At 40.6% G+C, this 14,359-nt stretch overlaps 1 protein-coding gene across 3 annotated transcripts in view; it reads left to right on the top strand.

Annotated features, from left to right (window-relative positions):
- The first annotated feature begins 1,363 nt into the window (after positions 1 to 1,363).
- Positions 1,364 to 14,359, top strand: part of hif1al (hypoxia inducible factor 1 subunit alpha, like) — a 24,538-nt gene continuing 11,542 nt past the window's right edge. For 2 of the 3 annotated variants that reach the window (XM_044201256.1, XM_044201255.1), the window contains exons 1-2: positions 1,364 to 1,520; positions 12,136 to 12,326. In XM_044201256.1, coding sequence (XP_044057191.1) covers positions 1,486 to 1,520; positions 12,136 to 12,326 — 226 coding nt within the window. In that variant the 5' untranslated portion in view covers positions 1,364 to 1,485. Of the gene's footprint in view, positions 1,521 to 5,030; positions 5,103 to 12,135; positions 12,327 to 14,359 lie in introns of all 3 variants that reach the window. The other variant, XM_044201257.1, reaches the window with a different exon arrangement.

Here is a 14,359-nt window from a genome sequence, read left to right as displayed (position 1 = left end):
TAAATTAGCAGACTCTTGAAGCTTGCTTGAGTTGTGTGATCAAACATCAAGTTTCCATTCATTTCATCAAAGTTAGCCTATGTTACCGTCCTGCTGTCTGCTGCTAAATGTTCAGACTTGAGTGTAAAACCAGTGGAGCCCAGGAAAGGTAGAAAACATGCATTAAAAAAGTAAAACTGCACCGCCTGCATTGAAAGTTGTCAGCTAAAATGTAAATGCCATGTGATTTGTAGCTGAGGAGCTGAAACTTGTAAACATGCTTTGTTCTGGGTGGGGGAGGATGGAGTACCAGCTTATTGTACTCCATCCTCCCCCACCCAGAACAAAGCATGTTGACAAGTTTGTTAGGAATAGATGAATTAAGAGCTGCTGTTTTATTACAGCGGCTTATCACAACTTTCTTTTCACAGGTGACTGTTCAGTCGTTCATCAAAAAACCCCTCTGTCCCTCTCTGACGGCCGGAAACGGCCGCTACAGACAAATCCAGTCCGTTTCACTGCTTGTCTGCGCATGTGGAGGAAGAAAATGACCCTTTCAGCCGAGAAAACACGAAGGTTGTCGAAGTGACGCGGGGCGGAGCGTCCGAACGGCTCCGACGGTTCGTCCTTTACGGTAATGTCGGCTGCGTCAAGTCAGAGACAGTCAGTAACACCGGAACCTAGAAATATGCATAAAAATAAAAGCTCTGTGAGGAAAACTGGATTTGGGATCTTTCACCATGTGGATTACTAAAGAGTCACCTAATGCAGTTAAGGCTACAGTTAACATTGCCATCATTAATCAGCGATGCAAATAATGACTATTTAATCTTGTTAAGTTTAGGCAAACCGATAGTCACAAAACGATGGATGAATGACTTAAACAGTTGATCAGTTATCAATCAGTATTGATGAATTACTGTTAGAACAGTCAATCGTTAATAACACACTAAACGTAATCTAATCGTTTGATAGCTGTGGCTATGGACGTGTATAAAATGCTATAAGAAGCTTACTCAATAGAAATTTACAGCAAATGATGACAATAATGCACTTAATACAGAAAATGCAGCTGGGTAAAAACTCAATACTTAAGTGAAGTACAAGTTCTCAAAACTGTACTTAATTACAGTACTTGAGTAAATGTACTTAGTTACTCTCCACCACTGCCAAACAGCCAGGGGCAAGTCTATAAATGTATAAATTTGTTGTGAAGCACTTTGTACTTTGTTTTGATAAGTGCTCTATAAGTAAAGTTTTATTATTATTATTATTATTTATTATTATAAATACATTTAACGACAAGGATCTTAAAATAAATCCCAGCACTAACTGGAAGCCAGTGATGTCAGCGGAATGAGACTTTTATTTTGAAAACGGTGACCGGAAGCAGCGTTTTCTTGCAGTAGCAACCTTGACACAGCTGATGGTTTGGTATTTCCAGTCTTTCGAGCCACAATAATCAATAAGAAACGGCAGGATCGCAGCTCGGCGCTCAGGCTGAACATGGAGGAGAAAGAAGACACCGTGGCGGTCAAACGGTGAGAGTGATTCATTTGAATACAGCGTTTAATGTGTTTTTATTCCGAGGCGTCTCTTGAGTCGCATTGTTCACTGCAACTTTCCGACACGAGTCCCAGCGAGTGCCGTGAAAAAACAAACCGAGAAATCCCGAGCTGGACGTCAACGTCGCTTTCCCATCACAGCTCAGATGTTCACTCCTGTCCGGCTGATCTCTGCACCAAATACTGACTTATTTTAATTACGCGTGATTCCCTATTTATTTGTTTATTTGTGGGTCTCAGTAGCGAGTTAATAGTGAAGTAAACATGATTTCTGGTGTGTGTTTAGTCAGATGTGATATTCGTATGATCTCAGCATTATCCAGTGCCGTGTGTTGTTGTGAGAGCTGGTCAGAAGTCCGCAGCTGCCTCTGGTCATGCCTCTGACTGGTCATATGGTTTGCATTATGTCCTGCAGCCGCAACACAACACACTGAAATTGCTGGAGTGAGTTCATGTGTTGACTTGGCCTCTTGTCACTTTGTGTTTTTAATACTTCTTCCAAAATAGCATATAATTAAAGAAGGAATCCTGAGACACTTGAAAAATGCATTGCCACCCCTAAACATAAAAGCAGAGCGAGAATATTATATTGCTCTCTGAGGACATTTACTTAAGAAATAGTCAAATAGTGTGGTTTTCCTAAGGGTTAAGTAAGGAATGCAGTTCTTTCTAAGGTTAATACTTTAGTACCACACCATAATACAGCATGTAAATACATTATGATTCAACAAGCTGGTAAACAGCGTGATACCACCATTATCATCCATCCATTTAATGCAGAGCCATTGTTTTGGTTCCCAGTCAGAGTGTCTGGTGGCCAGAGAGGATGCTGTTTTCCAGATTTGGGTTTTAGACTTTTAAACACTAACCGCCAGTGTTTAATGTAAACACTGCAGCTGGAAATAGCTGTGGGTGTGGACTCGCTTCTTCTTGTTCAGACAGGAGACATGATGGGGGAGGAACGCCTGCACATATGTGACTTGGGAGGGCCCCCACTTATGTCATGGGGGAGGGGGACAGTACATAATACATAGTACAGTGCAGCTGTCACGAGCCAAACTGTGATGGACATTTTCCACAATTTTGGGGACATTTTATAGACTAAACCATTAATTGAGAAAACAACCGGCCCATTACTCCACAACGCAAATAATCATTAGTTGCAGCCCGACTTTCTTTTGTCTAAATAAAGCTGAAAGTTAAAAGTTCCAAAAAACAGTTTTATAGTTAGTTTAAAAGCTCCACCCGTCTGCTGCCGCCTTCACCGCGGCCTGTTTTTGATGCAAAGTCTGAGGAAAATCTTAACGCGCTCGCCAGCAAATGGGTCCGACAGCCACTACAGCGAGGTCACTTCTGAAGCGTTTCGGTGCGCCTGTCGGCGTGATGCCTGAGCTTCAGAACCGATGAACGCCAGCGGCCGTACGAGCCTGAATAAAATCCAGTCGGGGGAAATCAAGACCTGTCTGATGTGCGATAAGCAAACCAGACTGATATGATCAGTATGAGGCAGTTGGGTTTCATCTGCACAGATGAATCAATACAAAAGTCCCGTGTGAACCTGAAATGAAACTTTAGTTTGGATTCCGGATGATAATGATGATTATCTTGTCTTGTGTCTGAAAATACTTCCTGTTTGCTGCCTAGTGCACCTATCCTGTCTGTTAGGGCTGCAACAAATGATTATTTTCATTATCAAGTAATCTGCTGATTGTTTTCTCGATTAATCGTTTAGTCTATAAAATTTCAGAATGTGGTGAAAAATGGCCGTCACAATTTCCCACAGCCCAAAGTGACATCACCAAACGCCGTGTTTTGTCCGACCAACAAAACTCGAAGACGTTCAGTTTATCACAGTGTGGAAGCTGGAACTCGATAATGGCATTTGTGCTTTAAAAATGACTAACGATTCATTGATTATTTAAATAAATGCTGATTATTTTTCTGTCAATCGAGGCTACTTTTCACTTAAAATCCCATAATGCTTTGCCTTTGTGACGTGTGTAAATTACATGCGTGTAAGTGTTCAAATTCTCAATTTCCTGCTCACGACAGAGTAAACTAGTGAGAGAATGGTGAAAGGGTGAACGAAGGAGTGATTTTTGTACACGGCTGACTTCAGTGAAACGTTTCAATGTCCCTTGATGCCAATAATCAATACTTTCAGATGAGTTTTTAGCTTTTTTTCTAGAACAAAATATTGTAAAAATGGAGAAAAAACTTTGTTTGTAGCTTTCCTGGAATATTTGAGACACGCGAACCTTCAAATGTAAAGACACTGATGTTGGCAAATTCAGTCCAAAATATGTTGCTGTCCAAAAGCCAGTGTCCGTGGGGGAAAAAAACTTGAGGTCGTGTGTGTTTACATGTGTGTTTGAAAGCAGCGGTGGACTGCGTGCCGTCACACACACTGCCCTGTTTTGACACGCCTTGTTTGGGTGAACAGTGTGTTCCCACCCAAACAAGGCAGACTTTAATTTGTTATTCAGAGCGTAATATTCATGTCAACAGGGATATTAGATGTCTGGTGTGTGTGTGTGTGTGTGTGTGTGTGTGTTTGGGAAGGGGCGTTAGGGGTGTTGTTCTATCTTGACTTCCTCATACTTTCCTTCTCTATTGTACTTTAGCTTCCTTACTTCCTCAACTTCTTTTCGTTTTACAGTTTTCTCCCTTTTTGTTCCTTTCACTTTAAAGCCTCATTGCACACAGAATATCTTTCTGTCTCTCTCTCTCTCTCTCTGACTCTCACATTCAAAATAGCTTTATTGGCATCACCATACCGAAATAAAGTATTGCCAAAGCACTGTACGAATAATGTTGACAATTACAATATAAAGAAATCTATACATTAACTGTATATATACGTTTTGAACAGTGTACGGACCTTAAACGGCGCAAGAAAACCAGACCAAAGTGCTCGGTGAACGAATAAACATGACAACAAAAGCAACAGAAAGACCAGAGGCCTGATGTGGATCAGCAGCTCAGTCTGTTCCCTCATGTTGTGGCAGGCAAAGACAAACTGTCCTGCGAGAACGCAACTCTCTCATTTCCCCCAGTTAGGTTTCCGTTTTCTGAGGGAATAAAATGTGGCTGCGTCTTTTTGAATTTTGGGAAGAACTGTTCCCGGACAGGTTTACATTTTGGGCCCTGTGTGAGATAATAATAATAATAAATTGTACACTTGCAGTTAAAATACAAATACAAAAAGTGAAAACTACAACAACACTGCAACATTGTGTGTGTGCGTGTGTGTGTGTGTGTGCAGGTCATTCACTGTCCCTTAGGTTGCGGCATGTTGATGCGTCCTGGGCAGCAGGATCGGCCCTGTCTCCTTCTTCTCGGAGTATTTTTAACTTTGAAAGCTCATTTAGCTCTTTGAAATCTGAGATTACAGAGCTGAACTTGTCAAAGTAAACGTTCCTTATTTCACTGAATGTTGTACATTGTGTCTGTCTCTCTGTCTCTTTCTGTCTCCCTCCCCAGTAGAGGACATTGTGTTCTCTGTAAATGAGGCCGACCTGCTGGTTGTCCTTTACCTTGCAGTGCAGATTACATTGTGTGAGTTAAAGAAGCTGAAGGCGTGTCTCCTCGCCTGAATGTCTTTATTTGGCATGTGCATGGTTGTGTTTGCCCCCTCTCACACACTTTCGCAGGACTGCTTCTGCTAATAAACAACCGCTTACATTCAGTAAACACGGTTTGTTCTCCAGCACACACAGAGTTTGGTGCAGAGCACGATCGCCTTCATATGTCTCCCAGACACACACACACACACACACACACACACACACACACACACACATTGAGCAATAAGAAACGGTTGCCAAAGTGCAGTTCTGCTCTCTGACCAAGTACACAGTGTTCTCTAAAGCTCCTCCCAGCTGGCAGACTTCTTGTTGCTGTGTTAGTGAGTGTGAGACTGTACGTGATTGACAGGTATTAATAGCAGCAGCAGTAGTAGTAGTAGTACTATTAACAGGAGCAGCAGCAGCAGTTGTTTTGTTAGCAGTTGTAGTGTTGTACAGATTGTGAAGCCATCTGAGACAAACTTGTGATTTAGTTGTTTACATCCTGTTCCTGCTGTTTTTGTCACGTCTCCTTCTTGCAGCGTGATGCCTCCCCCCCCTCAGTCATATTTAAAATTTGTATGTTTGTAATTTGTAACATAGTAACATAAATAACAATTATTTGATTATTAATATAACTGCACATTTTCTGTCAATCAACTAATTGATTAATTGACTAATCATCTCAGCTCTACAGTTTTTTTTTTCTCAAATTAACATATCATTGTAACATACTTTGTGTAAAATAAAGTTCCTTACTTATTTTTCTGTCAACAGTTGTATTACTGTAAAGAGACGTGTTAGCAGCAGCAGTAGTCGCTGTAGTAGGAGTAGTGCTAACTATTAGCAGTAGCATTAACAGCAGCAGCTGTGTAAAATAAACTCACAAGAAAAAAACAGATTTTAAGAGTCCGAGCGAAGAAACAAGTAAACGTGTTTTTTCTTGTCTGATCTTGTAAATCATTTCGTGACCCCTTAAGTTTTTCTCATGACCCCTCGAGGGCGTCGTGCCCCCAGGTAGGCAACCACTGCCTTACAAAGTCGACCAAACAAAACATTCCCAGGGCAGCCCCCCCGTGGCTTTTAAGTGAAAACCTGTCGTGTGTAATGTGACACGGCTGCCATTAGAAAATTCAGATGTTTTGTTCATTTGTGCCGGGGGTTTAGTCGGCCTCCTGTGATCTCTTCAATTGTCTAAATGCTCAGCAGCAGTTCGAAGTGGGTTTTGTCTTCTTGCTTTTCCAAGAGACGTCACACAATGAGACATAATGAAGTCTGTTATTAACTCAGCTTGACGGTTGGTGTGCGTGTTTCTGGATGAAAGAAGAAGAAGACGACAGAAGCTGCATCAGAATGGACACACGACCTTTGGGTGGTGGCTGCTGCACTATTTATTTACTCAAAAGATGTTGCCAGATGTTGTGCTGAGGACTGGTACTAAAAACTCGGTCCACAGACTTGATTAATACGCAGACGAGGTTCTGGGAGCTTTATAGAACTGTCAGTTGTGTTGGGTATATTTTTAACCAAAATTAACTTAACAAGAAGAAGAGTCTCTTGTTTTATTGATACTGTGTGATTTTTGTGTTTTGGTTGAATTAAAAATGTAAACTTATTTTAACTGGTCAGTCAGACCTGAACTAGGTCACATTTACTCGCGTGCTGTGGTAAAAAGCTGGTGGAGGTATAGACCCAGTTGACTGCTGTATGTACATTCAGGTCACAGAACTAAGGATCCGTTTCTCTGAGAGATAAATCCCTGACAGTCTTTGACCCACGAGGTCATTTTACAGCATTTACTGCTGACGGTATTTCCAGAATCTTCAAAGACTCCGATAAGGAAGTATTCATGTGGCAGAGATTTTTATGTGCGTGTTTTTGAGTGGGTAGTTTTAAAAAGTGTGTCTTCTCCATAAACCAAAACATCACAGAGAAAATCCAAGAAAACAGGTCATCTCTGGGAAATGTGATGCAAAAACACCACCAATAAGTGATCTGCAAACAAAATGTTGCTAAAATTTGAAGACAATCAAAAAAACTTCTTCCTATTTGGAAAGAACAGAAACAAACAATTGAATTGAATTGAGAAACAAACCAAATCCCTCTGTATTCCTGCTGTCTTTTGTACAGTGAGCGTGATTTAGAAACTATAATTTTGTCTACTTTTCCAATAATATGTCTTTGCACGAAAACACGAGGGCTTGGCAGATAAAGTGACTGTCTGTCTGTGTTTCACAAACTCTATTAATCCCACCTCAAATATTTTCACAGGGATTATCAGGTGGTTTAGCTACTACCTGTCATATTGGATGAGAGCAAACAGAAGGGTGTATCACACAGTGTTTGTCAGTTGACAGGAACATTGTGTCCTACTGTCTGAATACTGAAGGATAGAGTTCACACAGTGTGGCAGCACCACTGACTCTCACTGTTTCACACGTAACAGCTTTAACAAGGGACAGCTGTGTTGTTTCGATGTGTTTTCTGCTTGTGAACGAGTCAGCTGTAATATCGAATGAGTTCAGAATGAGCAGGAAACATGCAAACTCTCCAGGTTCCTCCTCCTGCTGTAATTTTAGGTCTGTTGCTTCTATAAAATGTCACAGTTTGGTGTAAGGAATTCACTGCTTTGAACTTTTCTAGCGAGAAACGTGCATTGTATTTTCATACTCTTCGTTCAGTGAATGTATATGATCCTTAGTTTTGTTGTTTATTACGAAGATTATCTCCGGTCTCAGATCGTTGCTATGATGGTTGCTATGGACGCTGCTACGCGAAGCCTACGTAGGGAATTGTGGGTGGACTTGGCGCATTCGACTCCTGTTTTGGGCGGTCTGCCGTCAGTGGGCAAATTTGTGCCGGTCGGCCGTAACCTGAATCCAAACGCCGCTGTCTCTGTTGAGAAAAGGCGTTTTATAGCCCGTGATCGTAAAATGTGCTCATTTAATTTTATATTTCCAAGAATATGTGGCTGAGGATATTTAATCATGAAATCACCTTTCTTAAGAAGGGGTCATCAAACTGGACCTTACATTTCACATCCTGCATTTAATCCCCGCACTTGTCATGTTCATATATATCAGCAAACTGGACTTTAAATTGTGCATTGCATTCCACTGTCATAATTTAATTATTTATGCACATGTCACCTTCATATATTTCATACACTTAATTTCTTTGTCCACAGCACAGTCCCTATTTTCTTTGTAAAGTCAGTATTTCAAGTTTTATATCACATTTCAAAACTATTACTATTCCATTCTGTAAATAGATTTTAAAATGTTAATTTCATTTTAATATTACTTTGTTTATTTCATCATCATTATTATTATTATTATTATTATTATTATTATTACCGTACTTTTATCCATTATCATTCTACTGTGTTGCATTTTTTGGGAGCAAATGCCAAGACACATTCTTTGTATGCTTTCATTGGCTAATAAAACAGATTCTGACTGAATGTCATGCTGACATAAAATCCCAAAACCAAGAATCATAAAGATGCAAAAAATCTCCAGGGATGTGTAAATAGTAGCCTATGCATGCCTCAGTATTTGAAGAAGAACAAGTTGGTCTTGTCAGAGTTAACCTAAGCGCTTCAGGCCTTCCTCCAAGCCTGAAGTAATGCCCTAGATTGTCAGCAGTATTGTCTGACTCTTTTGGTCACAAGTTCCACTAAAAAGGGAAAAAAACAAACAAAAGCTTTACATATTGGAGCTAAACCAGATACGGCGTTGGAAAGGTCGCGACCTGAAGAGTAAGATAAGAAGATCTCCTGCTTTGAAATACTGACATTTGAACCCTGACCGTGGTGCATGTTTGAAGGCTTATAATCCAGCAACAAAGAGGCTACAGACATGTGACCAACTGTTAGAGAGCTCTTAACCTGAGCGATCATGTGAGCATAGTCAACAACTGGGGCTGCCGTTAAATATGATAAGGAAGGAGGTAGTTGCAGTGTAAATAAATGAATTTCACAGCGTCAGTATAATTTATATGATATATATATATGTATAGAGACTGATAGATGTTATTTTGTACGAAGGGTTTGCAAAAAAAGTAATGTTAGGTCAGGTTACTATTGGAGTGAATGGACGGCCGGAGCAGTTCCTCTGAGCGTCTAATATTGCCGCGGATGGTTTTCCATTGGAGTTAATTGAAAGCCTGGTGCGTCTCATACAGACGCACACGGTCTGTATGAGACGCCAAGGAACGGGACAAAACGTTGGTATTTGACGACCTGGGAATGAGAACGAGTGGCGACCTACATTACTCTTGCAAAAAAACACATACATATGTTGAATATGCGGCGGCTGGTAACGAAGCAAACAAGACAAAGTAATAGACAGTGACAGCTGAGGGGAAAGACAACTTCGTTTTCACACTTATTGAGGAGGTGTTACACTGTTTGTTTGCAAATTGTGAAGAGTGCATTTGTAGAAATTTTAACTTTAAATTTTAACAGCGAAACCGTAGTGTCAAAATTCTGAAAACAAATGCGAAACAGTCTACAAATAGAATATGACACACATGTGCAGACATATATATTTGTGCATTTACAATAATATTGACACCGTTTTACCCCCGTAGACTTCGCCTACCCTGAGACCCGCTGGGACAAAGAAAAACGCCACAAAAACCCTTTTTTAAAGGAAAAGAACAGAAAAACCTTTTTGGAAGAGCAACAGAGCAGGGATCCAGCTTCCGGGACAAACGGCCGTGCAATAAATGTTGTATATACAGAAGTAGCAGCAAAATAATTTTAATATGGAGGAACAACAATTACAATATTCAGTAGATAAAAATGTAAACACAATATTACAATTTAAAGAGTTTCCAACCAAGTGTCAGTGTTTGGAGTGAAGATTGTGGATCGTGGATTTTGATACTATTATTTATTATTGTATTTATTTATTTATTTATTTTTATCTATTCACTGAAACTTGGATCCCTTAGATTTGTTTTTTGTTTTTTTTAAAGAATTGGGACCAAGACACTAATCGGGACACTGATACAGATAAAGAAGCTAACACTGACTGATAAATCAGTCTAGCTGTACTGTGAAGTAGTACTTCTGCTAATCGCTGTTTGTGGAAGAGGATTATCACTCTTATAACATGACCTCTTGCTCGTTTATTTCTAATTTGCGTCAGTACAATCTTACAATCGATACTTTGTTTTTGCAACATCTTTATCAACATTGGAATAAGTTTTTACTTCTGCAACAAGCGTGACGAGGGTACTCACACCCTCCAGCATTCACAATCTAGTATTCTCTGGGGCCGCTGTATAAAAGCACGATAATGCTGAGCAAGGTCAGACATTATTGAAAAATGTTGGACCATTTGCTTTAGTATTGTAATATATTGTATAGTTCATATTGTATCATGTGCTTTGTTGACTGTCGGCTGACACAGTCACAGCTGAGAAGTTATTTCTGAACTGGCATCCTGCTGGTGTGTTGTGTCCTTGTTGGGCTGCAGTGTGTGAAATAATGTATTTGCAGTCCAGTTTGATTAATACAAACTGCAGAGTCAGCCTGAGTGAGCTCTGGGTGGTGATGTAGTGAATCTCCCTTTTATTAATGGTGATTATTAGTTTCTTTCTTTCATTTTACAGCACTTCATAACTGTGTCCATAGCTGTTGTTTTTATGCAGTTAAAGTGTCTGTAGTTTGAAGGAGTAGAAGCAAGTTGTGTGTGTGTGTGTGTGTGTGTGTGTGTGTGTGTGTGTGTGTGTGTGTCTGGTCATTTCAACAGGAGCATAATCCTGCTGTTTGGTGTCTGTGTTTGATTTTATGTGATTGCGTATCCACCCACTGTGGTGAAATGAAACCCTGCTTTTGTCTTGTCAGCACATGTTTTTTGATTCAGGCCAAAGCAGTGCAGGGCGGACCGAGAGATGGATGAAGATGAAGAGAGGGAAGAAAAGACAGCGACGGAGGGAGGGAGGGAGGATCTGGACAATCTCCCAGTAGCTGAAATAAATAACATTCTGTTCTCTTCAGTTTTGGACATTTTTCCCTATTTTCGTGATCAGTTCTGTTCCCACTTTGAAAAAAAACATCCAGGAATGTTTATAGAGCTGGACTCTCCGGTCATGATCACCCGTGTAGAGAGGCAGGGGCCTTTATGTCTCTTTTTTCAAAACACCAGAGATAAAGTTACAGAGGGGTGAGCAAAGAGCTCTGCTGTGGTTCAAGTGGAGTCAAGGAAATCCCGGAGGGATGTTAGAGGGGCCCAGGACTCCAGAGATAAGATTTGAAGTCTCCAGTTAAAGACTCCAGACTTTAAATGAGACTTTAAAAGAGCAATAGTTAAGGTTTTTGTTGTTGTAAAACACACGAGGTGGTAGATATGTTGATTTGAAAAGAAACCTGAAATTAATTTTAAAAACAGGTACTACAACAACGAAATGCTATCAGCCGCCCAAAGAGGTTGACAGAAGTCACAGATTGGAAGTTAAGAACACTGTGAGATTGAAGCAGCAGCAGAACTTTAAGGTTTAAAATTGCAAGTTTAATTTCCCATTTAGTATAGTAATATGAAACGGTGCATACAAATAGGCGTCTTTGCAGTATTTCGATCGGGGTTTTCTTCCATTTCTTGACCTGATTGCTGAACTTGAATAACTGAAATGTAGTTCTGAGTCAAACTGAACAATGAAACTGTCTGTAGGAGAGAAACACATGGTGTGATGGGAACTGAACTGTGCTGTAGAGCTCAGAGAAAGATGTTAGTAACGCGGAGACGACGTGACGTGATCTTTGTTTGTTGATCCTCCACTCCCCACTTTTGTCCCACTTTCCCACGTTCTTTCACTCTTGTTCATGTCGTTTCTCCTCCTTTCATTTCCTTTGTGTTCCTGTCATACTTTGCTTCATTCCTTAACATTTTTCCCTCTCTTCTGTCGCTGTTTTCATCTCTGTTAATCATGTCCTGTCCCTCTATTTCTCCCTCTCCTCCTTCCCTTGTTCCTCTTCCTCCCTGTCTATCCTCCTCCTCCTCCTCCTCCTCCTGTAGGACCAGTTCGGAGCAGAGGAAGCTGCGTTCCCGTGATGCTGCCAGATGTAGGCGGAGTCAGGAGACCGAGATGTTTTATGAGCTCGCCCACACTCTGCCGCTCCCCCGTCGAGTCTCCACCCACCTGGACAAATCCGCCATCATGAGAGTCGCCCTCAGCTTCCTGCGGATGCACCGCCTCTTCCTGCCTGGTAAGAAGCACATGCTCAGATTGCCATCCGACCTGACAGAACCTGAATGTTCCACGTTTCCATGTTTTCTCAATTTAAAAAAAAAAGTTCTTGTTTTGTCATGATATGAATTTCAGGTTTGGGCTTCAGATTGTCTTTATTTTTCAATGCCCTGGCATGCAAGTGCCACCTTTTAGTATGTACTGTGTGTTGGCACGAAATACTGTTTTTGATTTTGAATGTTTGTCTTCTGTCCTCTGGGTCTTTGGTTTGTTTGTTTGTTTGCCATGCCACTGTCGGTCTGTCGGCCGGTCCACCACTGTGGTCCAGACTGAAATATCTTAACTGTTAAATGTGTTGCCATTCTGTACAGACCTTCACGGTCCCCAGAGGATGAATCCCCATGACTTTTGTGATGCCTTAACTTTTAGCGCCACCAGCAGGTCAATAATAATAATCTGTCCAACATTTTGGTTTATGTTCATATAACCTGCTATTCTAATGACATTCCCGTCACCCATAGCTGTTTCTTGTATTTAGTGCTGTTTGGCAATTGTTAGCATGCTAACATGCTAAACCAAGATGGTGAATATAGTAAACATTAACCCTGCTAAACATCAGCATGTTAGCGTCATCATTGTGAGCACGTTAGCATGCTGACGTTAGCATTTAGCTCAAAGCGCCGCTGTGCCTACGTACAGCCTCGTAGAGCTGCTAAATGCTTTTTCATTTATTTATAGCCAGCTGGCTAATTTTAAACTTTACAGAGGACAAGGACAACATAAGGGCTGCAACAAAATAAGCGTTATCAAGCCATGCAGAGCAACAGGAATCAGCAAAACATTAGTACAATAATGCAACAACAATATCCACTATTCAGTACATGTACGAAGCAACAAAGCACAGCCGAGCAATACTGATTATACAGACTGGCTGAACGAGCTGGACCTGTTAGGGATTACACAATCCCCTCTCAGAGCAGATCTCGTAGATCTGTTGTTAGCTTAATCTGTTGATCTGCTTAATAAAAGTACTTAAGTGGTGGAGGAGACTTACCATTTAGGAACATGGCGTCAGTGTATTTTGGGGTTATATTTATTTCTATAAATTGTACATATTTATTCACATATGTGCTGCATGATGTTTGTGATATTTTTAATAGAAGCTGCGAGGAAAGTTTCTTTGAATGGATAATATAGTGAAGTGAAAAGTGAAAGCATTTAAAAGAAAGCATCATAAAGAACTTTAAACCATGACAACTGCTGAGTTTTGTCCAGCTAAGGCTTTCATGTTGAAGGAATTCATTAAAGTGGAATTTAAACTTTAAATTGTGGATGACTTTGCTGGACTGGATTATGATTCATTTCTGCTTTGCTTGCAGATAGTTGAAATCTAATGACAACAGTCAGAGTCCCTTAATGAAGACATACTGATGAATTTCCGCAGTAAAAATGCCAGGTTTCATTCTGTCTCCGGCTGTTGGTTGGGTCTGAATAAAATGTTTAAACTTGCAAACTCTCTTGTAACTCTTACAAAACTTCAGCATATCTTAAATGAAGAGGTAATGAAGTACGAGGACTTTGTGAGTCGTCTTTTGTTGTATTGCAGTCTGATTGCTTTTAAAATGAGCACAGACTGTGGCAGATACACCTCTGTAAGTCTCAGATGTCTCAAGCCTTTAAAATCCCGACATGTCTCATTCGCTCCTCATCTGCATCTTCCCTTCATGACTGACGGAGTTTCAACAGTGAAATCAGTCAGGCATCGCAGGCCGTTTCCCATGCAACAGCCTGCGACACTCTGCACGTTCAGTGTTAGGCTATTTTTTTCTTTCAGTGGGTTATTCTGATGACGTGAGTTGGCTCGGTGCTGTTTTGTTCCCTCAGGTGTGAGAGCAGAGTAATGAACTCATCAATAATAAATAAAGTGATAACACTGAATTTTTATTATGCGACAAACGTGAAAAATGCATCAGGATTTGGGAGTGTGGTTCTGCTGACAGCCGAATTCATACCTGAAAACTGATTCTGGTTTATTTTACTCAACTGTTAATG

This window comes from Siniperca chuatsi, linkage group LG7 (genome assembly GCF_020085105.1).
Source record: "Siniperca chuatsi isolate FFG_IHB_CAS linkage group LG7, ASM2008510v1, whole genome shotgun sequence".
Taxonomy (NCBI): domain Eukaryota; kingdom Metazoa; phylum Chordata; class Actinopteri; order Centrarchiformes; family Sinipercidae; genus Siniperca; species Siniperca chuatsi.
Note: the sequence above shows the minus strand (reverse complement) of the source record. Positions and strands in the feature narration are given on the sequence as shown.